Source organism: Mirounga angustirostris, unplaced genomic scaffold, assembly GCF_029215605.1.
Source record: "Mirounga angustirostris isolate CCGP_5_RB_7025 unplaced genomic scaffold, mMirAng1.0.hap1 SCAF_7, whole genome shotgun sequence".
NCBI lineage: Eukaryota > Metazoa > Chordata > Mammalia > Carnivora > Phocidae > Mirounga > Mirounga angustirostris.
The window spans coordinates 95,584,718-95,611,572 of record NW_026991715.1 but is presented as its reverse complement, the minus strand read 5'-3'; the positions used below and the strand labels follow the sequence as shown (position 1 = coordinate 95,611,572).

The window sequence follows — 26,855 nt, the reverse complement described above, 5'->3', positions numbered from 1 at the left end:
GGGGTGGGGGCAGGAGTATTGATAAGTCATCTGCTCTAACCTGGGGGCGTGGGGTTCAGGCAGATTTTGCTACCCTCTACCTAAGAACATAACTAGCATTCACAGAGGAATTACTATGTGCCAGGTGCTGGGATAAGTACGATGCATTACCATTATTATTCCCATTTTTACAGAGGGGGAAACTAAACCTTCAAATGAAACAACTTTTCCAAGGTCGTAAAATTAGTACGTGGCAGAGATGGGGTTTGAGTCCAGGTTTCAGGCCCTCTTAAACACTTCATGATAATGCCCATCCATTTAAAAAAAAAATCCTGTAACTTATTTCTCATTTCAAAAATGGTGCTAATAGCCACTTCTTTCAAATTCTGGGAAGATTCATAATTATTTTTTGAATTTAAAGAAATCCCGTTGTGTTTTTATTGGTAAAGACTGGCCCCATTAATTACTATCTGGTTGAGCAAAAATCCAAGTATTTAACTCATCCTCTTTGTTGGATTCTGAAAAGTAAAATAAGTGAAAGACACTTTGCTCAAAGGAACACAAAAGAAGAGCAGTGGGTTTTTATCTGAAAGGGAAATTGCATTTCACGAACGTATAGACCACTGCTTTGAAGTTATTTTTATCCAACTACCTGTTGGAGAACTTTTAAACCTCAGCTTCATTTTTAAAAACACTGATAGCTTGCCTTCAGTGTTGCTGAAGGACAAATTAGAAGGAACATTTAACAGGAAGGCGGGTGTCTTATCTCACTTCTGAACCATTCTTCCTTCTACCCCTCTGCCACCTTTTCCAGTCATATCCTACCAGGCTGAGCAGACACACTCTTCAAAGATGAATATATAAGCAGGTATTCTGGGGGCTGAAATGGAGAGATAACTATGGGGCATGGTGGTAATTTGCAGTTTCCTCTATTAGGCAAGTTATGGGGGAGTTCAGTTGACTGACTATTGAAAATTGTGAAGGAAGCCTGTGGGAGGCTGCTCTTTCTTTATTTGCAGAAATAAATAGTACTGCCTAATTAAGTGTCAGGCAGCACACGCAAACACTTGATGCTGGTGGGTTCCTGTGGGGTATCTATTTCTTTTCCTGCTCCAGGTGTACACTGCCCTTGGCAGAGCAGGGCCAGAGGACAAAGTAGGTTACACTTATCCTTGGCTCACTTTGGGCTCTCAGCAACCTTGCTCAGGAGGCGCCATAGCAGAGAAGCTAATGGGTTAGGCTCTGGGGTCAAATAGATCAGGTTCAAATCCCAACCTCCCTTCCTAGTAGCTGTGTAATCTTGGGCAAGTTTTATTTGTCTGTAAAAGAGGAATCATCATCTCCTCTTGGGGTTGCAAATTAAACAAAATGGTACCAGTAAAGCACCTGGTTTGCAGTAAATACTCGGAAACAGGAAGGAGGGGTAACATTCAGAGAAGGCAGAGCAACTGGGCAGGAACCCAGGCAGTCAAATGGGCGATCTGATGTGGACAGCTGCCTGAAGCAAGTTTAAGGAGAAGTGAGAAGGCTTCAATGCCAGGCCTAGAAACCTCTGCTCTTCTGAGACCAGCTAGCTTATCGGGATAGAGGCAGGACATGGAGAACAGGGTATTGTAGTGCTTGAGACCATGAACTCTGGGGCCAGGCAGCCAAGCTCAATTCCCAGTGAAGCCTTGATTAGCAGAATGACCTTGAACAAATTACATAATCTTTCTATGCCTACAATTTTCTGTCTGAATAGTAGGAGACCAGCAGTTGCACCTTGCTTTTGTGAACATCAAGTGAGGCGATCTACATAATAGGTGTTCATTAAAATTAGCCATTATTACTAAATAGGAATGGTAGTCTTCTGGCTTCATTCTTGCCTTATGGATGATGATTGGCATCTTCCCAGGATGTGGTCTTATAGGTATAGAACATTCTGGCTCTTAAAATGCATTTGCATCCATGGTGTCATTTGTCCCTCCAGTATTACTACCAGGGAAACAGGGCCTATGTGAGGAGCCTGATCTGAACTCCTGCTAAAGTGTGTCTACCAAGACCAAGTCAGCATTAAAGGCTAGGCTTTCCTGATTCCTACTCAGATTGTCTTCAACTGACCTGAAACTAATGAGGAATTCTTACTGTTAATTGGGGACCATAGGGGTGGGCAATGGGGAAAATTATTGAATAGGTTTACTAGAGCATATATAAATTTATATTTTCTCTAAAACTGGGCTTAGTCCCTGGTCATGATTCTTGACACATGTGGAAACATTCAACTTTATCTTTGGTTTGTTGAGGGTGAGGGTCTTAGGTCTTTCTCGGAGTAATACTGAATCTTTTTTCTACAGCCTCGGGTAATCAAAAATTTTCATCAAGATAGTTTTGTGGGAATCAGTTGCTGCCATATAGCAATTTTACTTTTACCAGAGATATATGTGTATTTTCAGATTTTATGAGCTACATGGGATTCACTGGAGTTACAGAAACTCTAAGCCCATAAATGTCACTAGATATAAATCTTTGGAGGCTGGAAAGCATCTAGGTTGTTATGGAAGGAACACTAGACAAGAGAGATAGTGGGCCTGAGATGTATGCTCGCTCTGCTATCTTTTTGGGCAAGTGACTTAATCTCTCAGGGCCTCAGTTTACTCAGTTTTGAAATGGGGATAATAGCAGTGATCATTGGTGGTGGTTGTGAGGATTAGATTAAGTGAGGTAGTACGTGTAAAGGGCTCAGCATAATGCTGGACAAAAAACAGTCTCTAAATGGTTAGAATAAGTTTGAAGGCATGTTTATAGTTCAGGCCTCAAAAATTTCTGACAGACTTTATCCCATTGAAAACCAAGAGATTGTCTTTCCTCATTTTTAGTTCACTGGTTATTCTCGTTTTTTGGTTTTTGTTTTTTTTTTATAAAGATTTTATTTATTCATTTGACAGAGAGAGAGAACACAAGCAGGGGGAGTGGCAGGCAGAGGGAGAGGGAGAAGCAGGCTCCCCTCTGAGCAGGGAGCCCGATGTGGGACTCGATCCCAGGACCCTGGGATCATGACCTAAGCCGAAGGCAGTCGCTTAACCAACTGAGCCACCCAGATGGCCCAATTCTTGTTTTTTTTAGAGGTTAATTCTGAAAGGACACTATATCCTTATTTTAAAATGGATTCAGTTTGGCTGCGAGTACCATCAATCATTCTTGCCTGACAGCTCAGAAGTAAAGAGGGAGAATTCCAGGGAGAGAGGCAGGATTCTCCTTCCCAAAGTTAGCTTCTCTCACTGGGGGTCCTAGAGTGCTCGTATGTGACCTGCTTTGGTCACTTAACCTGGTGGTGTGACGGTGGGGGTGGTGGTATCAAGGATCTGTTGGTGAATCTGATGGAATCTGGTAAGGAGCAAGGAGTCTGTCATCCTAAAAATGCCCAGAGGCACACAGTTTTGCAGTTTGGGGGCTGGGGGCTCCAAAACCAGTCCTTATGTCCCTAGATCTCTAGAGACTGGAGGTAAAATTCTTAGGCCCTTTCTGGGCGACCCAGCTTAGAGCTTGCTGGGGGGCCAAAGAACTAGAATTAACAGAGAGAGATAGAATTAGGGGCTGACAGACTCTGTTAGAAGATAATTTTCCTTGTTACTCTGAGAGTGTTTTTTATGGAAAACAATAAATATCCTATATAGGTATGCTTGCTCTGTGCTCATTCTCTGCTTGGAATATCTTTCCCACATTTTTGCTCAAAGCCAACTTGGAATCTTTCTTCAAGATCCTCAACTGTCATCACCTCCAAGAAATCTTCCCTGAATTGTCAGGCTGCACTTAAGGATCTCTTCTCTGTGCCCCATTGTAGTAAAGACATATGTCTGTCATCACATTGTGTTCTTCAGTGATTTGTCTGCTTATCTAATGATCCCTCCCCAAAACTGAACTCTCATGTCAGGTTTAATATCTGACTCCTGCCCGTATCCCAGTGCTTGGCATGGGCCTGATACCAGAAGATGCTTGGTAATGGTGGGGCTCCCTCAGGCCCCTCTGCCCCTGTATCTGTCTGCAGCCCAGGCTCCCTCCCCTCACCCAGCTTTCCTGTTAGCATCAGAATCCATCAGAATGAGCTGCTGCTTGACTGATCTGAGCCTGTTTGTAAACTTTGTGCACATTCAGATTTGAGAAACAAATAGGATTAATAAGACTGGCAGCCTGCAGTAACTCCAAGGCTGGTTACCATTTACAATAAGCAGTCATGTCAGTGCCTGGTGTGCCCCAATGGTTTCCAGAATGCAAGTAATAGAATTTCTGTAGTTAAGCAGCTGTCACTCCTGGGGCCAGGGATGTTCATGTATAAATCTGTAATGTAGAAGGGTATCTGGCGGAAGGGTTGGTAAAGGGAGGATTTTCCCAGACCCTAAGGCCAATGTTGGCCTTGGGGCCGAAATTGCCCAAGCACAGAAAATGGCAATTCTGTAGTGTTTTTTCTCTTTGTTTTTCTTGGGTCAGAATGCAATTTGTGTGGGAGCTGGGGACAAGCCCATGAATGAATATCGGTCTGTTGTGTACTATCAAGTCAAACAACCACGGTGGATGGAAACAGTCAAGGTAATAATAATAATAATAAATAATAATAATGATAGAGCAAACACATATCTAGGGGCTCTGAGACACCTCCCTAAGATCTGAAGCAATACCCTAGTGTGTGTCCAGTGGTGTGTCAGGCAGTGGAAATTGTGGCCCAATGGGTGAGTACCCTGCTTCTCTTGATCCCCCTTCACTGACCTAGAATCAGCCACTATAGGATTGTCAGATGGTCTTCTTGCGCACAGTGCCCAGCCCACCAAGCTGTGTCATTCCACTCAGCAGTGAGGAGCGACAGAGCTTGCAAGTGAACGTGAGGCTATAAAAGCCCACTTAATGCCTGAAAGATACCATCTTGGGAGGGTGCCTGAGACAAAAGTGGCATTAATCACAAATATTCGCATTACCAGATTGTCACACAAAGCAGAAGGGAATATCGTGCATTGGAAGAAGAGTTTGGAATTAATTCAGTGAACAGTGGAGCTTGAACACAGCTTCAAATGTCTCTGCCTTGTAATTAGTAGCAGTCTTTATTCACCCTGTGCTCTGAACCCAAACACAAGATGTTCACATAACTTCCTTTTCTGAGACAGCTCTCCAAACCTCAGTGGTTCTTGCCTGGTCACCTATATTCCCATTTTCCTCAGTGGGTCTCCCTGAACTCACTGCACTCACTCCTTGCACTCACTCTTCAAAATGATGACCTGCCCAACTTGGGGGTCAGAAAGCTATTGGACCAAGTTGGTCTTCTCTTTTCTGTGTTCTCTTGTACTCTAATTATTTCTCTTTGCTAGCCCTTGTCAAGTGGTTGTTAAAATATGCGTCTCCCCATGTGAACTGTGAGCTTTTGGGCTGCAGGGCCTCTGCCTGGCATCAGCAAGGCCAGCGTTTCACCTGACTGTGGCTTGGAGTGGCCATTTGATTCACAATGAAAGAAAGAATTGGACTGCAGTCACCGAGGAGGCTCTCAGTTCCTTTGTTCTGTCTGAATTCACAAATGGTGGACCTCTTCAGGCTCAAATTTCATTCTCTGGAGCAGAAAGTGTCCCAAAGTATACAACTGTTTGGCTTTTAATAGTCATCTATACAGTGTAAACTTGTCCCTTTTAAAAATCAAGGTGGTTTCCTCACAGGTAGCTAAGCTTCTCTGTTTTGGCTTCAATTGCATGTTACAGAGAGAGCTGTGAGGTATCAGGAGGTGGGCAGTCCAGAGCCAGGACTGATGGCCCTCAATTTAAGGTGTGACAAACCACCCACTGGACAGTGAAATTGGGGTGACTGAGGACTGAGTGATTTGGCTCAGTGTCTTCAGAGGTAAAAGCATCTGGGTATCTGCCCAGCCAAGGATGGGAATGAGCCCTAAGGTTTTCTGAAATATTATTGGAGTCAAGCATTTTTATGAATTTGCATAAACAGGATTTCTCAAGCATGCCCCCTAATGACCACTGTTAATTTGCTAAGCCCTGCTGCACTTGCCAGAACTCCTGGAGTGTGTAAAGAAAATGTGCACTGTGCAGTTTGCAGTGCATCAAATCCTGTGCTTAAGTTATGTGACTTTTATATCAATTTGGGGAGATTCATTTTAACCCACTGTAATTTATGGACCTCTTTTCATTGGCTAGGACTGCAATTTGCCAAATGGATTACATTTGGTACTTTATTTTCTCTTCATAGCTAGTTCTTATGTAATTTATTTACAGTTCACCAGGCTTGATGGATGGGTAATAAATCAGCATGCAGCTCTCTCAGTTAAATGGTCAGGCTGCCTTTTGGGGGGTGGGCTGGAGTGGGGAGGGCTGTTTAACTCATTGTCTTCTGAGCTCTGGTTTCTGCCTACCAAGGTGGCTGTCCCTATTGAAGACATGCAGAGGATCCATCTGAGATTCATGTTTCGACATCGGTCATCCCTGGAATGTGAGTACCTGACCAAATGGCATCTCTGAAGCTCCCCTCAGGGGACAGGAGTGGGATAACTGGGTGGTCCATGTGTCATTTTTTTTTTTTTTCCCTGACCTCACAATGCTATTTCCAGCTAAAGATAAAGGAGAAAAGAACTTTGCCATGTCCTATGTGAAGTTGATGAAGGAAGATGGGACCACTCTGCAAGATGGATGCCACGACTTGGTCGTCCTAAAGGTACCATATGTTGGAATTAACTCTGCAGTGAGTGGGGCTCAGGAAGCCAAGGGAAGATGGCAGGATTGCTTAGTGGTTAAAAGCAGGGACCACAGAATCACACACACCAGGGTTCACCAGCTGTGTGGCCTTGCATGAAGTCTTAATTTCTCTGCCTCTGTTTCCCCCTCTATGAGCCCTCAGTGAATAATTGTTGAGTGAGTATCACATGAGACTGCTCATATAAACACAACCGTGATGAGTACATAGCACCTTGAATAAGTGGAAAAGGTTATTGTTACATAAAGAATGGGCTATTGACTCTGGAAAGACCCCTGTGGGATGTATAGAAGACCAGCAAGAAACATTTGAGAGCTAGAAACTAATGGAAACATATCAGAATCTGGGGTCCCAATCCTGCTGCTGACTAAATCTGGAGTCATCTCACACATCTTTCTGAGTGTCTGTTTCCTTTTTCTTAAGTGTGATGGTAATATTTATGACAAACCAGCGAGATGACCTATGTGGAAGGGCTATGTATAAAAGGGTATACAGATATCGGCCATGATTATTTTACATCATGAGACTTGTACTGTTTTCGAGAAGTAGGAAGTGTTTATCTTGATCTCACCTGCTTGCTTTCCCACAACCCCTCTTGTGGCAGCGGAATGCGTATGCTAGCACCTGGCTGGAGACAAAACATGTGCTTGTGAAGGAGGACAAGGCTAAGCCACAGGCATAGGGATCCAACACTTGTCCTTGGCTTTCTCAGCCTTGGGGCTGAAAACACCCTTTTGCCTATGGTCTCCATGGCAAACACTGCCTCATTGAGGCTTCATCACTGGCACTCTTTCTCTGAGTCTCTCTGGCTTTTCTGGAAACCCCCACCCCCTTCTTCTGCACAGCTGCTCTCTTCTCATTTATGGCACATCAAGGTAGTTCTTGCCTTGAAAGCCATTCTTCCCCAGTGGACTGTGAACTCATGGTGGGGCGGGGGGGTGGGGGGAGGAGGCGGGGGAGGGTGGTGGTGGTGGCAGAGGTCCAGTTATAGTCAGTTTGCAATGTACTCATTTTTCTTAAGACTCAGTTTCCTCATTTGTAAACTGACAATGATAGCAGTGTCTACAACAGTGACGATAGCAGTTGTGAGGTTTAAATGAAACAAACCAAGGCATATAAAACACTTAGAGCAGCATCCAGTACTGAGCGAGGGCTCAATAAACATTAACTCCTGTAATGCCTATCTCTAACCATGCATTTCCACATGCCAAGGGACTTAGGTGTCTCTCAACTCTGCTAAGAGCTCTATATGCATTATGCCCATTTAGTCTGCCCCAAATTTCTGGGAGCTAGGTAATATGGTTAATCTTCAGTTTAATCATGAGAAAAATAACACACAGAAAGACCAAGCATAGGCAAGACTTGTGAATGGTAGAACACAGTCTAGATCCCAGGACTATCAGATTTTAGTGCCTTTGCTGTTAACTTTTCCTTTAAGCTGATTCCTTATCTTGCTGGTAGGCATGTGTTAAGACCTCAAGAAATTTAGGGGCACCTGGGTGGCTTAGTCAGTTAAACATCCAATTCTTGATCTCAGCTCAGGTCTTGATGTCAGGGTCATGAGTTCAAGCCCCACATTTGACTTCATGCTAGGTGTGGAGCCTACTTTAAAAAAAAAAAATCTCAAGAAATTTAGGAGGAATCAAAATGGCCTGTCAGGGAAATCTTCAATTCCCTTCGCACTGTTAATGAAGTCCATAGAGCCTTCAACTGGTTGGTCAATCCCTTTTCCACTAATGTAACTTTGGGTTCTTGCCTGTTTTGTAGAAAAATAGCCCTACCATACCAGCTGTTTATTGCTTCTCTGATGATTTTTTCTGATTCTGACTCTCTGTACCTTACAATATGTAAGCTGGCCACTGCAAGCTCTATGTGGCATTGGGCATGTATCCCTGGCTGGGGGAAGTAACCACAGTATTGTTTCCAGGGGGAGAGTAAGAAGATGGAGGATGCCAGTGCTTACCTGACCCTTCCTTCTTATCGACACCATGTGGAAAACAAGGGGGCCACCTTGAGTCGAAGCTCCAGCAGTGTTGGGGGTCTCTCCGTCAGCTCCCGAGATGTGTTCTCCATTTCCACTCTGGTGTGTTCCACAAAGCTCACCCAAAACGGTAATGAAACCATCAAGAGTTGTATGTATGTAGTGTGCATGTGGATGTGTGCATGGGTAAGCCCAGCGAGGTCCTGAATGGACATTTTAAGCCAAGAATAGTAATTCTGCTTGCCTGGACTCTATTTCAGTGGGCTTGCTGGGTTTGCTGAAGTGGCGTATGAAGCCTCTGCTGCTACAGGAGAACTTAGAGAAATTGAAGATCGTCGATGGAGAGGAAGTGGTGAAGGTCAGTGGGGCTTCATTTTGTTTGTCTTCATCCACCAGTGACAGAGCTTTAAATCATGGGTAGCTCTGGGGGGGGGGGGGGCAAATGAAGTGTTGAAGGAGATGGGACTTTTTCTCTAACAGTGGGACACAGTGTCCCAAATTGCCATGAGAAACCTTTACTAGAAATTCAGAGGCTGATTTGGTTCAATGATGCTGAATGTTGAGTGGTAGAAAACTATGGTGTATTCAGTTCCTGGAAGGAGATCAGCCTGGGTGTAGATCTCAGCTCAACTGCTTGCCAACTTTATGTGATAATATTGTGAATATAACATATTTTGTAGAGTGGTTGTGAGCATTCAAGGCAATAATATTTAAAAATTACTTAGCATAGTCTCTTACACAAAGTACATAATATTGAACTAAACATGTAAATCATAGAGAGTTCAATAAATAGTAACTATTAATTATTTTTGTTGGTATAAGTTGCTGTAATAGTTTGATGTCTTAGTACTACTTACATGTTACTATTAGAAATAAAAAGTATTCTTAGTTCCTGCTGCTTACAGAGTATTATGCATTATACATGAAAGAGGGAAAGACATCAGGGCTCACATTTTAAGTGAAACAAGCAGAAAACAATACAAATGTCAGATGTATTGTTGTGTCCACATGGTGCTAGAAAATATAGTGTCTGAGGTGTAGATTTAATTAAGCAACCCTTCTCTCCAGTTCTATGGGACAAGTGTTTCCCATAGGTCTTGGTGATCTTGTTTCCATCAGGAACTTGGTCCAGCTAGAAACTCTGAGATTAAACATCTTTATTTGGTAGATGTGTGTTTTCAGGAACTATAGGAAATATTGACCCATCCCTTAGGAAGGGAGAGTATCATATTTTAGTTAATTTTCCATACATGGAGGAGCAATGGTAGAATTTTCAGATCATTGCTTTAAGTGTGCACTATTGACCCACCTACCTGGTTTAGCAGTAGTGGGAAAATTCTTTCATAAGGTCTATCACCTTTGGGCAGCTTGGAGAAGCATCTGGGGGAGAATTACATTATCTCCACCTTTGCATTCTTTTTTATTTTTCTAAAGAAGTTTGTTACTGAAGTATATAATACAGTAAAATATGTACAGAGCACTTACCCTAAGAGTATAGTTCCCTGTATTTTTACACACTTATATATCCATTTACCCATCCTCTAGATCAAGATACAGAACACTTTTGGAATTGCAGTATGTTCTCTCATACCCCTTCTCAACCTCCCCTATGCTGACTACCATGATAGATTTTTTTTGCCTGTTCTTGAATTTCATAAAAATAGAGTAATAAATAATGAACATTGTTGTGTCTGACTTATCTTACTCTACACAATTCTCATGGGGGTTATCCTCATTGTTGCATGTAGAAGTAGTTTGCTCTTTTTTTTTTTGAATCACTATGGAGTATTCTGTAGTATTAAAATGCCGCCATATGTTCATTCATGCTGTTGGTTGACAATTCGGTGCTCCAAGTTCTGGCTCTTGTGAAGAAAGCTCCCTGGACATTTTGAATGCAGAGTGTGGTGGATGTGTACTCTCCTTCTCTTGGGGATACACTGAGGAGTGGGATTTCTGGGTCACCTGTGCTGTTTTTTAATGTGACCTTCATTATTTTGTCCAGTTTCTCCAGGATACTCTGGATGCCCTCTTCAATATCATGATGGAGCATTCTCAAAGTAATGAGTATGATATCCTCGTCTTTGATGCTTTGGTAAGAAAGAGGGGAAAGATGTTTAGTGACATTAGACATCAATGTCTGTCTCACTGTGAGAACACTGAGAACTTGTGGCCTTTGTGGTCCTTTTCATGAAATTTTTTGGAGGCATTGTAACTTTCAGCAACCAGAGCAATGAATGAATGAGCCGCTGGGGTTTTTGTTTCTTTGTTTGTTTCTAGTTCATTTGAAAGCATGGCAGTGTGAGTAAAAGGGGAATTTTAAGTGTTGATGTCATATTGGCACTGGTTGCAAGTACGTGAACCTGGATACCATGAATAATGGCTTCAGCTTTCCACAAATGCTGGGAGCTAGTCCTTGGCCAGGTCGTGAAGTATCCAAAATGTTTCCTATTCTTCTTTCTCATAGTCTCCAAGTTACCAGTGTCATTACATCCTCCTGGCCACCAGAATGTTTTATGGTGGCCCTCCATCCCGACCATTCCTCTTCTATCTTCCCAAATGGTTTCTTCCTCCTCTCTGTCCCAACTCATGTTTTTTCAGTGTCATGTCCACACTAGGATATCAATAAAGTTCAATATGTTAACTACTTATGTCAGTGACATTTACATTTTAAAGAGATTACTTGGAGACAGCTGTGACTTAATCCAGTGCTTCCCAGAAGGTCTCTTGGAAAGCTAGCCCTCAAGAAAGATGCTTTGTGACAAAAAAGATCCTTGGATTAAATAACTCTTAGGGATGTGCTGGACACTGTATGACCCTCTCAGAGATTCACAATGCATGTAGATATGTTAAAGACTCTAAGAACCCTGCAGTAAAGAAGTCAGTCCAACAATGATATCCTGAGATTTGTCAAACTTATCTGACCATGAAACACTTTTATCCTACAACACCCTGTAGCACACTTCATGGAATGCTTTTTAGAAGAGGACTAATGAAAAGGACTAACAATATATTCATGAGCTAATTCCTGAGCAAAATCATTTTGCTGGAGGTTCACTTATGCCATGTGAGTATGGCTTCCTGCCTTGGGTCTGACCCCCAAATACTGATTCTTTGAATCTTCCTCAGATCTACATAATAGGACTCATTGCTGACCGAAAATTCCAGCATTTCAATACCGTTCTGGAGGCTTACATTCAACAGCATTTCAGTGCGACCTTGGCTTACAAGTAAGTTACTATACATATGGGGATTTCTTTTGCACCTCTTACTTGCCCTGCCAGGATGCCCAGGGCACAAGGAACTTGAGCATTTTCCTTTGTACCAGGCTGTGTGAGTTCTCCCTTTCCTGATAAAACCCCATCTATGCTGGGTTATTTGGATTAAATAAAAATATGCAAACCCATAGGTCAGAATGAATATTTTATTGTGGTAGAAGTACATGAAAGCATTCATTCATTCAGCTATCATTTATTGAGCAGCTACTTGTGGTAGACACTGGGATTCAGAGGCTAGGGAGGAGAAAGCACACAGGCCAAGTAGCCCATTATAACTTGGGCATAGGGGGCTGATGGTTATAGATGGGAGGTGATACTGGAAAGGTTGGGAGAAGCCAGTTTGTAAAGCAGCCTTGAAAGCTGGGCTGGATAGTTTGAAGTCTGCCTGGCTGGTAATGAAGAAACATGGAAAGTTTCTCAGCAAGGGAATTCCATAGTATTATTAGAACATTTTCTGTAGAAAGGAAATGCTGAAAAGAGCATTCTCACCACCATTATTCCTACTCATATTCTGATTGTGACTACTTCTCCTAGTCAAAAGATTTTTTTTTTTCCTCACTAGTTTTTCCTTTGCTGGCTTTCTATGGGCAAGAAATATTTATTCACTCCCTGTATTATATATATATAATATAAATTTATATATATATAAAGCAAAGTTATTTTTATGGCTGCAAACGAGTGAGTAAGCTTAGCTATACCACCACCTTTAACCTTTGATTGAATGCTTTATGATTTATGGAGCAAACTAATGATCACATTGTGGGCTGGACAGAGATGTATTTTGAAAATATAATCCCTTATTCAGGAAATTGATGACAGTGCTGAAGACTTACTTGGATACCTCCAGCAGAGGGGAGCAATGTGAGCCGATCCTAAGAACTCTGAAAGCTTTGGAATATGTGTTCAAGTTCATTGTTCGGTCGAGGACATTATTTTCACAGTGAGTGCTTGTTATGTAAGAGTAATTGATTAGTTCTGCAGTTCCTCCGGGATACAACAGTATTTGTGTCACTGGAGAGATTCTTTTATAAAATTACAACCAGCCATTGATCAAAAACAACTTAAAAATCCAACATAGAGTTATGAATAGGTTATAATTGTTCCCTCTAAGTTCATTCAGGGAAAAATATAAATCTTAACATGTTATAGAGTTATGTTTCATCCAATGAACTTAATTTGTGATTTGCGCCTCTTCTGTGTTTCATCTATCATTCTTCATTTGATTTGAGATAGAAAACTTTCCAGGAATCTTCAGTGATAGAGGTGCTGGGAGTGGAGAGAGCAGAACTTGGGGAGTTTGACAGTTTTTTGGCTCTAGGAGGTTGTGCATGACAGATGAGCTGGTATTTGCAGTTGATCTGTCTGTCTTTGAGATCCTAGTAGCCAACAACTGAGCTGACATGTTAGAACACCTAAGAGATTTGATGTTTGATGAGCAGTATTACAGAGGCTAGCTGTTCTTTTGAAGGGCTTCGGAGATAGAGGCATTCAAATGCAACCTGCAGAAGAAGAATTTATGTTCATCCTGGCTATAAGGCAGTTAGGCAGGCAATTAGTTATGAATATATGTATGATCAAGTTGGTTGTGTGTGATGGGAAAACATACATGGAATGTATTGCCTGGATTCTTATCAATGCAAATGAAGAGCATTCAACTCAAACTGATTTAGGCAGAGTGGGACTTTTATTTTATTTCACATTTTTTAAAAATCCAGAAGATAGTTGGCCTCAGGCATGACCGGATCCAGATACTCAATGTCATCAGGATAGTCTCTGTCTCTCTAGATCTTGTCTCTGGGTCCTGTGCTAAGGGTCATGTGCTAAGGTTTTAAACAGTCTGACCAAGGAAATTAATATGCAGATTGTATGGTCATGGTTTCATGTGTACCTCTGGAGCCATGTGCTAGGTCAGCCACATATGGTATAGACTTGTTTCGTTGGAGAAAGTAGAGATCTGTAGTCACCATTTTGACCATGATAATGGATGGCGATGGGCTACAAAAGTTTCATACTCAACAGGGCATCTGAAATATGAATCATTTTGGATTCCCCTAAAACATTCTTTGAGATTACAGGTGAGAATTGGAAGAGATGAATGTCTTGAACCATGTCACAAAACCATGTCATGTGCATTATTCCTTTTTTTTAATTTTAAATTTTATTTTTTAAATTTAATTTTACTAAAAAATAAATTTACTTTTATTTATTTTTATTTAAATTTTAGGCAGTTTTATACAATATAATATTTGTTTCTGGAGTAGAATTCAGTGATTGATCACTTAGATACAATAGTGAATCATAACAAATGCCCTTCTTAATACTCATCATCCATCTAGCCCTTCCCCTACCCACCTCCCTCCATCAACCCTTTTTCTTAAAGTGAAGTATCTGTTTCCTCTCATTTCCCAGTTAGTCAAAGTAGATACTGTGTATTAACGTCTTAGGGGTATTCTTCCATGTTTGAGAGATACGTGTCAATTATTTGAAAACCAGTGGGTCTTTCTAAAGATTGAGTTTCTTGGAGGAGTTCAAGGATTCAAACATTTTAATTCCAGATTAATAGGCAAGGATATCTTATCTCATCTTGCAAGTGAGAACTTTAGATTTACAAGAACATATATTCTTCATTTATCATATCTTCTGCCCCAGTTTTTTCTTTTGGTTTATTTATTTTACTGTTTCTCCCTTCCTTCCTTCCTTCCTTCCTCCCTTCCTTCCTTCCTTCCTTCCTTCCTTCCTTCCTTCCTTCCTTCCTTCCTCCCTCCCTCCCTCCCTCCCTCCCTCCCTTCCCTCCCTTCCTCCCTCCCTCCCTCCCTCCCTTCCTTCCTTCCTTCCTTCCTTCCTTCCTTCCTCCCTCCGTGACTTTTGGCTTCCTTCCTTCCTTCCTTCCTTCCTTCCTTCCTTCCTTCCTTCCTTCCTTCCTTCCTTCCTTCCTTCCTTCCTCCCTCCGTCCCTCCCTCCCTCCCCCCACTTTCTTTCTTTCTGTCCTATCTCTCTTAGTCTTTGTCTCTTCCCTCTGCTGGAGCAAAGAGTGTTTGTACATTTGTTTTCTTCTCTGCCTCAAGGCATGTCATCCTGCAGAATCTCTAGCTCTTCATTCAGTGTAAATTCAGTGCTGCTGGAACTCTAAGTGACTTTTGGCTTCTTAAGGAGTGGGGTGCTCTGTTATTTCTTGCCGTATCCCCAGCAGAGCATATAGAACATCATGGATATTCATGAAATACCTATTGGACAAGGTGCATTTTGGGGGACTAAGAGATGCCTTTGGTCAGAAGAGATGCCTCTAAGATAGTCCAAGCCCAATCTTGAATTCTTTCTCATGAAAAAAGTGTAGGCTGACCTGCAAGAAAGGTCTAAGACCTCATGCTGAGGGAAGGTAGTAGTTTTCCTGTGTCTTGTTCATTTTAGAATCTTCATCAATGATTTGCTCTCTAGTGCAGCATCAAGGACATAGGGAAGCAATGGAGGTATTTCCCCATACTAGGAGAGCCTTTTACTTGGGAAACTAGAAAATGGAAGGTTTGAAATTTCTAAGCCAGCTGGTGAGAAATCATAATATAATTATTGCTTTGGGGACTTATTGTGTCTGGTATTGTGTTCCTGTTTCCTGTTATTTCTTTGTCTTCTTTCCTCCTGTGCATAATTCAGCTGATCTAGCTCCCATTAGCTGTTCCCTTGCCATTCTTCTTTGCACATACTGCCCATGAGTGCTTGCAAGGGCTAAGGATTACTCTGTATCAATTTGCAGGATGCAGTTGGGTAAGGGAGGAAAAGAAGTTGTTGAGAAAGATTGGATTTCTTAAGGATTATTTCTTTCTTTCTTTCTTTTTTTTTTAAATTTAATTTTATTTATTTTATTCTTATGTTAATCCCCATACATTACATCATTAGTTTTAGATGTAGTGTTCCATGATTCATTGTTTGTGCATAACACCCAGTGCTCCATGCAGAATGTGCCCTCCTCAATACCCATTACCAGGCTAACCCATCCTCCCACCCCCCTCCCCTCTAGAACCCTCAGTTTGTTTTTCAGAGTCCATCATCTCTCATGGTTCGTCTACCCCTCCGATCTCCCCCGCTTCATTCTTCCCCTCCTGCTACCTTCTTCTTCTTTTTTCTTTCCTTAACATATATTGCATTATTTGTTTCAGAGGTACAGATCTGAGATTTAACAGTCTTGCACAATTCACAGCGCTTACCAGAGTATATACCCTCCCCAGTGTCTATTACCCAGTCACCCCATCCCTCCCACCCCACCCCCCACTCCAGCAACCCTCAGTTTGTTTCCTGCGATTAAGAATTCCTCATATCAGTGAGGTCATATGATATGTGTCTTTCTCTGTTTGACTTATTTCGCTCAACATAATACCCTCCAGTTCCATCCACGTCGTTGCAAATGGCAAGATCTCATTCCTTTTGATGGCTGCATAATATTCCATTGTATATATATACCACATCTTCTTTATCCATTCATCTGTCGATGGACATCTTGGCTCTTTCCACAGTTTGGCTATTGCGGACATTGCTGCTATATCCCTACATTTGTATCTTTGGTAAATACCCATGAGTGCAATTGCTGGATCATAGGGTAGCTCTATTTTCAACTTTTTGAGGAACCTCCATACTGTTTTCCAGAGTGGCTGCACCAGCTTGCATTCCCACCAACAGTGTATTTATTTCTATCACATAGTCAAATAATGTGGTTTTCTTTTCCCCTCTCCTTATGTCACTGGCTCCTGAGTCAAAGTCTGCGGCAGGTATCTTTGGGCATCTATCTGTGCCATAGTTGCAATGGAAGCTGACAGAGCAGGTTCAAGGTTTTGCCATAGAGAGGCAGGCTTAAAAATATAGGAAGTGTGTCCAAAAGATGGTTGGTAGCCATCAATATGACCATTATCCATTAGGGTTTTCTGGAATGACTAAGCCTCTGGGAGGTATAAAGCATAGTGAGAAACAGTCAGAAAGGGCTGAAGTGATTATCTTCTAGGCATTGAACTTCTTTATAAAATTCCTTGCAGTTCTTTTTATCCTGAAGCTCAGACAACCAGCTGAGCTGATCCCCAAGATTTCTGAGCTGTGGAAGTATTCAGAGTCCAGAGCACACTATGCTTCTCTGAGTCACATGATAAGCACACTGAAACCTTCCCTTCCTGCTGGTCATGCACATAGAAATAAGGCTGCAGCCCTTCTATAAGAATGGCTCTCTACAAGAGAGAAAATCCAGAGCACGGTGCTATAGTGGGATTTGCTCCCACTTGTCTGTGTTCCTTACAAATCCTAATGCTGCCATAGGCTAAAGTATGGGGGGAAATGTGGAGCAGCGATTATATTCATGTTGTGTTAGTCCGTGTTGGCTCAGTGACTGTCAGTGTTCACACTAGACAGACCTAGGAGGGAGTCGTATGTTTGTCCCTGTGCCCAGCTTACTGAGTGACCTGGCCTGTCTGAGCCTCAGTTTCCTCATCCATAAATGGGGATAAACCAGTTCTTAGTGTTTTGATGATGAAATGAGATTACACGTACAAAGTTATCCATGTAGTATCTGGTACTTAATTTCATAAACATAACAAATGTTACCTGCTCCCATGTTTTTACCTAGGCAAGACAGCAAGGGGCTTATTTCAAAAACTCAGATTTAAATTAATAAATGGTGTCTTGATCCATGCCCCAAATTTGGCTTACAGTTCATGGTATCCTAAACCTTTCTTGTTGTTTTTGTTTGCTTGTTTGTGTATTTGTTTTCATGGAGGAAGGATATGGTTGCCAGGTGTCTGCTTTTTGCGGATCACAATGTAGGGACTTTTATGGTTCCATGAATTCCCCTTGGTCTGTTGCTGGCCCACTGGCTGGCCCCTGCTTGTGTCTGCGGTGTGTGTGATCAGGCCCCTTGGGCTCAAGCAGCCATGTACCCAGCTCCCTGTTCCTTGCCTGTGCTGCCTGTCGTTGCTTTTGTATCCTGCCTCCTGCTCTTGTTAAGGACCTGCTTACTCACTTCTGGCTTCCCTCTCCTTCCCCGTGTGCTCCCAGTCTCCTGGGGCTGCTCTTCCATCCACACACTCCTCCTTCACCTCCCTTATCCCCACCGCCTCTGCTTGTGAGAGACAGTCAGCTCAGTGGTTTAAGGCACAGTTTTTGGAGCTAGCTACTTGGGTTTGAATTCTGCACTGGCACCCCCCCCCCACCATTTACTAGTGTTTGTGACCTTAGGCAGATTATGTAGTGTGCTTCAAGCTCAGTTTCCTTGTGTATAAAACAAGCACGCAGGTGAAAACCCTTTCGGGTTGTGGTGCAGACTGAATGAGTTAATGGGTGTCAGGCACTTAGCACAGTGCCTGTTGCAGAGCAAGCCGCCACAGCCACGGTGATTATTACCTGCTGAGTGCATTTCACTTATTTTCTCCATTAGTCTTCATAAAAATGCTATGGAGAGCCTCATCTCCCCAATTCATCTCATCCAAGTCCTCACTGACTCCATGCCAGCTACACGGGCCTCCTTGCCGTGGCTCAAGCTCCTGACCTAGGGCCTGGGCGCCTTTCCCTTCATATCTGCTTGCTCACTGCCTCTCCTCTTCCACATCCTCGCTTAAATGTCTCCTTTACTGCCCTATTGAAAATCGCAACTTCTGATTCCCCTCCCTCTCACTCTGTTTTTGGTCTTTTTTTCCCCTCCTCATAAAACTAATCACATGTTAACATACTAGACGATAATTAATTATGCTTTTGTTTACTGCCATCTCCCTGCTAGAATGTCAGCTCCAAAGCTCCTGTCTTTGTTTTGTACTGAGAACAGTGCATGGCAGCAATTGACACTTGTTCAATGTGAAATGGGACACCCTTTCTATCCCCTTTCATAGATAAGGAAGCTGAAGCTTTGATTCAAACTTAAAGGTCACACAGCTAAGAATTAGCAGAGTAAGGCTTCACATTCTACCTCATCTGATTAAGCAAATTTAAGAACCAGAACTTTTGAGGGGCCATGCAAGTGTGAAGTGTGGTTGGCCAAGATGAGGAGCTGTCCTGAGCAAGAACAGCTCCTCCTGGAAGGATCGACTTACTGGGTCTTGTCAGGGCTGCAGAGAGGCACAGGGCTGCCTGGGTTTAGGGACTATCATCCCTAAACACAGTAGGACTTCCGTAAAAAAAAAGATGACTTGGAGCAGAAGTTGTCAGCAAAGGAGTCCTTGCCATTATGGCAAAGCAATCCAGGCAAACATGACTTTATCTTCTCAAGGAATAAAGAAAGAAGAACTGACACAAGGCCAGCCCAGGTAACTCACCCTCCTTGAAGGAGTCACTCGTCAGGGAAAGAGAAATGCACTAACACCCTAATAGGAGCTGCCGTGTCTCAGGAGTCATCCTGCTCCCCAGCCCTCACCTGGGAACCAGGAAGGATGGCCATGGTGTGCACAGTGCCATCCACCTGCATGGGGCTTCCACTCCATCAACATAGGCATCCAAGGAGCATGGTTCATGCCCCCGGTGGACACTCCCAGTCTGGCTCACTTTATCCAGAGCCAGACATGGTTGCCCTTTCTCTGCTTGCCTTCAGCATCAGGTGATCAGATGTTCTCTGATGCTCTCTTTTTCATTTTAGTTTGCATCTTGCTCTATTCTGCCTATCTCCCCTCTCCGCCTCCACCTCGCCCTCCCAGCAGCTCAGTTCCTTCTTATGTAAATATTATATACTAGTTCACCCTCCTGGTCATGCATATGTTAGGCAGCAAGACTGTCTGAATAAAGCTCAGGCAGGCCCAATGTAGCCTGCAGTCAGAGGGAAGACATAAGCCTCTGCCTTTTTAAACAAATATGAATTTAACTGGAAGGCACTTGCCAATGTGATTTGTTTTCATTGTTCATGTATGAATAAATATTTAAATGTAATCATCTGTTTATGCCAAGCATGGGCTGGAATGCCCATCACATTGCTATTCCTGTTTCTCCTGCGTATAATTTGTTTGCATGTTAATGCCATTTATTCCTATGTAAGCCTCTGTTTTTGGTTTTGAATATAATTTCACCTTTTGATGACAGTAATGGCTCAGTAAACTGCACAATTGCAGTTAATGGAATTATTTTATGATAACATTAACTTGGCATCCGATCAGGGTGGAAGAGAAAACTGTCATCAAAGGGATATTGTCAAACAGTTACTTCTCTTTAATTTATTTTCTATTTTATGAGTTGCTACAGTGCTGAGCGGGAGCTAACAGCTTGTTTATTACAAACATATGTGGAAGTGCTTTGTAAACCATGAAGTAAGTAGCCGTCATTGTAACATGAAATTGTGCATGTGCATGCATTTTTAAACAGACCTCTTTTCCCTTTGCATATAGAAATATTAGTAAACATTTATTGAGAACCTATCATATGCTAGGCACTTTAAGTGCTGGGGACTCTGAAATTAATAACTATGGCTTCCTCAAGTAGCAGCAATGCAGTAGGATAGGCTGGATATGCATCCCAGCAATCAAATCACAGTTCCACGACATGATGCCATCGAGGTTCAGGGAGCAGACAGGTCTAAATGACAAACTCCACCTCGGGAGGATCAGTAATTCTTCTCAGAGGAGGTGGTACTTAAAACTAAACATTGGAAGAGAGAAGAATCACAGATTCCAAGTAGAGGGAACAATGTGTGGAATACAACGTCTGATTACTCTTGCCACTCCAGAGTACTGTTTCTGAAGCCTCTCCTCTGTGCTTGGCCTTGGATCACTTTTTTACTCTGCCTCACTTCATACAGCAACCCTGGGAAGTATAGGTATGATGATGTTTATTTGACAGAAGAGGAAACTGAGGCCCAGAAACACAGAGGAAGTGACTGTAGGTCGCACAGCCAGACGTTGGCAGGGAGGGCTGTGACATTGGAGCCTACGTCCCTTGTGCTGTGTCTGTGAGCGGCACGTGTGTGGGGAAGAGTGGCTGGTGGGTGAAGCCGTGCTGGTGGAAGCATGGGGACGATGCCACTGGCGAGGTAGGTTGAAGCTGGATGGTGAACACCTTGCATGCCAAACCGAGGAGTGTGATGTCACCCTCTCCACCAGGGGAGATCAGCATAAATGCTGCCATCCGTCCTCAGAGCGCTCTAGCGCTCCAGCTCCAGCTCCAGCCAAAATTAATGGCTTAATTTTGCAGAAATGGGATCAGGTAAAAAGATGAAAATTCCTTTATTTTCTTCCAAGAGGAAGAAATTAAACTTTATAAACACTTGACTTATAATTAGAATAATACTTGGATATAATTTATAAATAAATAAGCATCTGTTGAGAATCATGCTTACATTTTTTTTTTTCTCATGGAGCAGTTTGGAAACCCCTGCTTTTGTCAGTAGGAGCCATTGAAGTTCTAAAGCAGGGGATCTACAAGGGTGCCTTGGGGGCTCAGTCAGTTAAGTGTCCAACTCTTGGTTTCGGCTCAGGTCATGATCTCAGAGTTGTGAGATCGAGCCCCGCGTTGGGCTCCTCCCTGGGCTTGGAGCCTGCTTAAGATTCTCTCCCTCCCTTTCCCTCTGCCCTTCTTGCTCTCTCTCTCTCTCATAAATAAATGAACGAATGAATCAATCAATCAATCAATAAAGCAAGCAAACAAGCAAGCAAGGGATCTATGTGATTTAGATTCATCTTTTAGAAAGATCACTGAGGAAGAAAGGTGAGCGTGTGGAAATTAGTGTAGAGGAAGGGAGGCAGGAAGTTAATAACGAAGTGGCTGCAGTGATCCAGGCAAGAAGACTTGAGCTAAGGCAGTCATAGTGGGGCCTGGAGAAGAAGGAGAGGAAGAAGATAAGGTGTATAAATGGCAGGATGGAATGTGGGTGGGAGTGAAGCTGGAGGAGAGGGCCAGATCAGCTGATCTGAGGTTGAACTTTGTGACCCATTTGATAGACAGTACTCATCAGCATGATGAATACAGGTGAGGAGAAGTTTTGGGGAGAAGATGATGTGTTTTGGTAAAATTTGAGATGTTTATTGGCATAGCCCAACAGAAATGTATAGCAGGTAGTTAGATACAAATCTGTAGTTCAGGAGAGTAAAGACTAGAAATACAGTTTTGGTAGAAATTGATCCAAAGAGGTATTTGAAGTTATAGCACAAGGTGAGCAATGCTATAAAACTCAGGATGAAGCCCAGGAGATTAGCATGTTGAAGGGATGTATGGGGGGGGGGGTGGAGTCCCAGGGAAGGCTGATCAGGGACTTAGGAGGGGAAGCAGGAAGACTGGTAACTCAGGAGCCAGAAAAGAGAGCGTTTCAAAGAGGAAGTGTCAGCAATGTCAGTGTGCTACCACAAAGTCATGGGGACTGAAAACTGATCAGAGGCAAGATATTTTGCAGTGAGGAGGTCTTTGATGAATTAGCCAGCCCTTCCCCAGAGCTTAGCATCTTTCCTAATATCCAGTTGAAGACCCTAAAGAGACAGAGGGATCAGGGCTTTGAGGTGCTATCGATTTCCCATCATCTTCATGTGAATTACCTACACTGTGGATTGTCCTTTGCCGGGGTGTAATCCTAGATTGGCTTCCCCTGGCCGATCCTTCAGAGGCTGAGTAAACTCTTTCCTATTGGGTGCTGATCTCACACTTTGCTGACAGCAAAGGGTAAGACACTGGCTGTCTGCTTCCATTGTCCCTTTAAATGGCTTAATTTTGCAGAACAAGACTATCTATGCTGTAGATAGTTAAGGGAAGAGCCATGGATGACACAAGATATTCATTCTTCTAGGTTGAAGCAGTAGACAATTTCCTTTTCTTGTTAATTCCTTCTTAGATATCTAGAAGCTCACTTGCTGGCAGAATTCTTGCCTTTGTGCAAAAAATGGCTGGTTCTGTCAAATGCCGAGGCTGACAGTTCTTCAGAGAATGACTTGCGTGAGAGATCAATTTACTGAATAAATATCTAGATTTAGGAAATGTGTTTGCAAATCCCCTGTAACTAAATATGAGCATGCAAGATAATGAAGGGTCTAGTTTGCCAGAGGGGTGAAATTCACCAAGCTAATGGTAATTGTCAGGGATGCTGAACTGAATCAGGGTGACTAGGTGTACTTGGTGATCCGCTTCAAATGCATTTGAGGCAGCATCACCTCAAAGTGGAATTTATTTCCTTAATAGTAAATAATACATTGCTCAGTTCTCCAGCTTGTGGCTTTTTGTGTCTTTGGGGTGGATGGAAAATTAAAGAGGACTTAATTATGAGGCATATATGGTCACTGCCCTTCAGGTCTCCAAACTAGTCTGTTTGTCTCTCAGATCTACTCTCCTAATGCAGCTGACTGCAAAGATACATTAATTTAATTCAATCCAGTTCATTGATTCATTAAATAAATATTTTTGAGCCTTACTATTTGGCCAAGTTCTATCCTAGGTTATTGCAATGAACAAGACAGATGTAGTACAGTCCTCATTCTGCCCTTATATAGTATGGGGGAAGACACACACACACACACACACACACACAAAGCAAACAAATACACCAAGTAGTTGCAAACCATAATAAATTCCAGGAAGGGAAATAAGCAAGTAGTTGAGATAGATGGTACAGTGTAGTGGTGAAGAATCCCAGTGACTAACTACCTGTGTAACCTTGGGCAAATGACCTAACCTCTGCCTTAGTTACTTCATCTAATGTTGGGATTACCTCATAGAGTTATTCATTGTGTGGATTCTGAAGAATGACATTTCAGCTGAGATATGAAGGATGCTAATGAACCAGCTGCACAAGGGAGGGAAGGGTCCTTCATGGAGGAAAACTCTAAGCAAGTGCTCTTGAATAAGAAAGAACTTGAAGTTTTCTGGAAAGTTAGAGAAGACTAGCGTGGCTGAAGGATAGTGAACAAAAGGGAGAATAGGAGGAAGGTGGTTGTGGAGAGAACTGCAGAGCCTGCCCTGCAGGATTTATTCTCAGTGTGTAGTCAAGGCTTCTGTAGGCATTTCACCTGAAATGCTAGCATTCCAGATAGTGCACGGACACTCAGCTGGTGAGGAAGGTTGGTGTCATGTGTCACCAGGATGGGTTGGTGGTGGCTGCCTGGACTTGTGTTGATGAGGACACTGAGGCTGCATTTAGAGGTGGCTGTACAGCGAGCTGTGACTGATTAGTGGTACCTGAATTGAACAGCTCATTGAGAAGGGACAGAATTGTTCACTCCTGTTACTTATGCAGCCCCTGAAGGGCTCTGAGTTCAAACAGAGTGCATATTGTCCTGCAAAGCCTTTGTTTTTTGGATTATAATAATTCTGTATTTAAAATTAAAGTGTGTGTTTCATATTCCCACTAGTCTCTTTCATTGCCTCCTATAAGACACACGTGATGGTTGCTGCCCACTCTCTAATTAGACTGGGGACAGACACAGCCCGTTCTCTTCAGATCATTGAGGAGCCCCTTTAGTTTCTCCTGCAATCTCTCAACTTTGCTAAGCATCACTGTCTTACAATCACAACATTTACAACTTTTTAAAGCCATATATGTTTCAGCCACCATGAATTTTTGGTTTGCAATTTTGGATAATTTTTTAAAGTGCATGATTATAGTCCCTTCTCAATTATCAGTTAATGTATGAGTCTAAAGACCCATATTACCCAATGTAGCAGATAATATAAAGTCGTCCAATTTGATCATCAGAGTGCACTATGTATAGACGCATACTCATGTACAAGTAAACTTTCTTCTCAGAGGGATGTTCTTCCAAATCAGAATTTGCTGAGCTAAATAGTATCCTTAATTATTACTTCCTGATTCTCTATCAGATGGTCATTCTTGGGGGAGGGAAGAGCCACTGGTCTTGGGTGATAAAAATGAAGAGCTTTCCCATAATCAAATATATTTCGTGAATAAGCCACAGATAATACTATTATGTCAACAATTAAGGATATCCCAAGTAGCATGAGCCACAGCATTTTATTACTGCTGACCTGTCTCTTCCGAAATGCTCTTGTCTTGGCTTCTACAACACAGAACTCTTTTTGTATTCCTCATATTTCTCACACTCTTCAGAGGTCCTGATGATTGGCCTGCACCTCCTTTTACTCAATTCCCTCTCCTAGGTGAATGAATCCAAATCAGTTCCCATTGCTATGCAGATAACCCAGAAATCCAGCCTGACCTTTTCACTGAGTTCCACATCTCTGTGTCCAGTCATTTACTTGCTGTCTCCCTCTTTCATATCTCAAAGGCAATTCAAAGTTAGTGTATCCAGAACCAAACTCATGATGTCCCTTGTCACATTGATCTACAATCTAGCATGTTGCTCAAGGCAAAAGAAATAAGATTTTTGTGACACCTCATTTTTTGTTTCTTCCCACATAATCTACATTCAAATCTCAACCTTTCCCTTCCTAAATGTCTCTCAAATTCATCCACATCTTTCCAATTCCCAAATTCCTAATCAAAGTTATCATCATCTCACACCTACCGTACTGTGTTACTTTCTCTAATGGTCTGGCTGCTTCGGGCCTTGTCCTCCTATCATCTATTTGCTTTGGAGTCTTTTGAATTTCCTAAGTAGATTGTTAAAACATCTGTAAGTATGGAAAGTTTTGTTTCTCCCTTTCTTTTTTTTTTAAATTTTTTAAAAGATTTTATTTATTTATTTACTTGAGAGAGAGAGAGAGAGAGAGAGAGAGAGAGAGAAACAGCATGAGAGGGGATAGGGTCAGAGGGAGAAGCAGGCTCTCCGCCGAGCTGGGAGCCCGATGCGGGACTCGATCCCAGGACTCCGGGATCATGACCTGAGCCGAAGGCAGTCGCTTAACCAACTGAGCCACCCAGGCGCCCTTGTTTCTCTCTTTCTAATCCTAGTTCTTTTTCTCCCTATTTGACTGCATTGGCTAGGATTCTAGGTCAGTGTTAAATTAAAATAGTGATATATATTATGTATTGGCTTTAAAAAAACTAGATGCCTTTTTATCAGTTCTAGGAAGTCCCTTCCTATTACTAATTTGATAACAATGATCATCAAAAAGCAGTGTTAGATTTTATTGTGATCACTGATGTTTTGAATTTATTTCTACCATCTTAGCTGGGAACCCTCCCCACCATTCTGATTTTTCTGTCCGTTTTCTTTTTTCTTTTCTCCTTTTGAATTGTTTTCAATTTTCTCATTTGCTTTTTTACTCTTTACTAATTTGAAACTTACATTTTATATCCAATTCTATTAGTGGCTATTTAGGTATTCTATCATACATACTTAACTTAATCAAATCTCAAGTTAATATCTTTATAGTCCTCCTGAGTAATAGAAGGATTTTAGAAGACACTGTCACTTCCCTCTTAAATATTGTACTAAGATTGTGCAGGATTTTAGGTTAGCTTTTTGATAACTCCACAAATTATACATTATTGCTGTTTTAAACAGTCAGTATCTGTTTATGTTTTTACCAACAAAAGTTCATCAACACTATTATACTGTATACTTAAAAATAGTTAGGATGGTACATTTTATGTTATATGTTTTTTATCACAATTTTAAAAAGGTTCTGACTCCTTGTGTCACCTTTGACCTTCCATATTTGTTTTCCTTCTTCTTGAAGTAAATCTTTTATAATTAATGTTAGCAAATTTTACTGGTAAATTCTCTCAAGTTTAATTACTCTGAGTTTATTCTGAAAGCTGGAAAGAAGTTTTCCCAGATATAGACCTTTAGCACCTTTTTTTTTTTTTTTATGATCACCTGTTAAGGTTAGCTGTCAGTTTTACTGTTGCTCCTTTATTGGCATTCTGTTCTCTTCTCTCTGGTGGCTTTTAAGATCACCTCTCTGTCTTTGATGTTCTGCACTTTCACCATGATTTACTTAAGAATCAGTTTGTTTATACAGCTAGAAGTTTGTTTTCCTGAATCTGGAGTTTGGTATTTTTAATACCAGTTTCCGCCCCCTCCCCCAAAAAAACATTCTCACTCATTCTTCTTCTTTTT

The 26,855-nt window shown here is 42.0% G+C and overlaps 1 protein-coding gene across 1 annotated transcript in view; it reads left to right on the top strand.

The window, feature by feature from the left end:
• The window catches only part of DOCK2 (dedicator of cytokinesis 2), a 419,219-nt gene that overhangs the window by 66,749 nt on the left and 325,615 nt on the right, over positions 1–26,855 (top strand). Inside the window, exons 15-22 of the mRNA XM_045901591.3 lie at positions 4,444–4,542; positions 6,360–6,432; positions 6,551–6,654; positions 8,621–8,804; positions 8,935–9,032; positions 10,677–10,766; positions 11,801–11,901; positions 12,755–12,889. Of these exons, the coding sequence (XP_045757547.1) occupies positions 4,444–4,542; positions 6,360–6,432; positions 6,551–6,654; positions 8,621–8,804; positions 8,935–9,032; positions 10,677–10,766; positions 11,801–11,901; positions 12,755–12,889 (884 nt within the window). The remainder of the gene's footprint in view (positions 1–4,443; positions 4,543–6,359; positions 6,433–6,550; positions 6,655–8,620; positions 8,805–8,934; positions 9,033–10,676; positions 10,767–11,800; positions 11,902–12,754; positions 12,890–26,855) is intronic.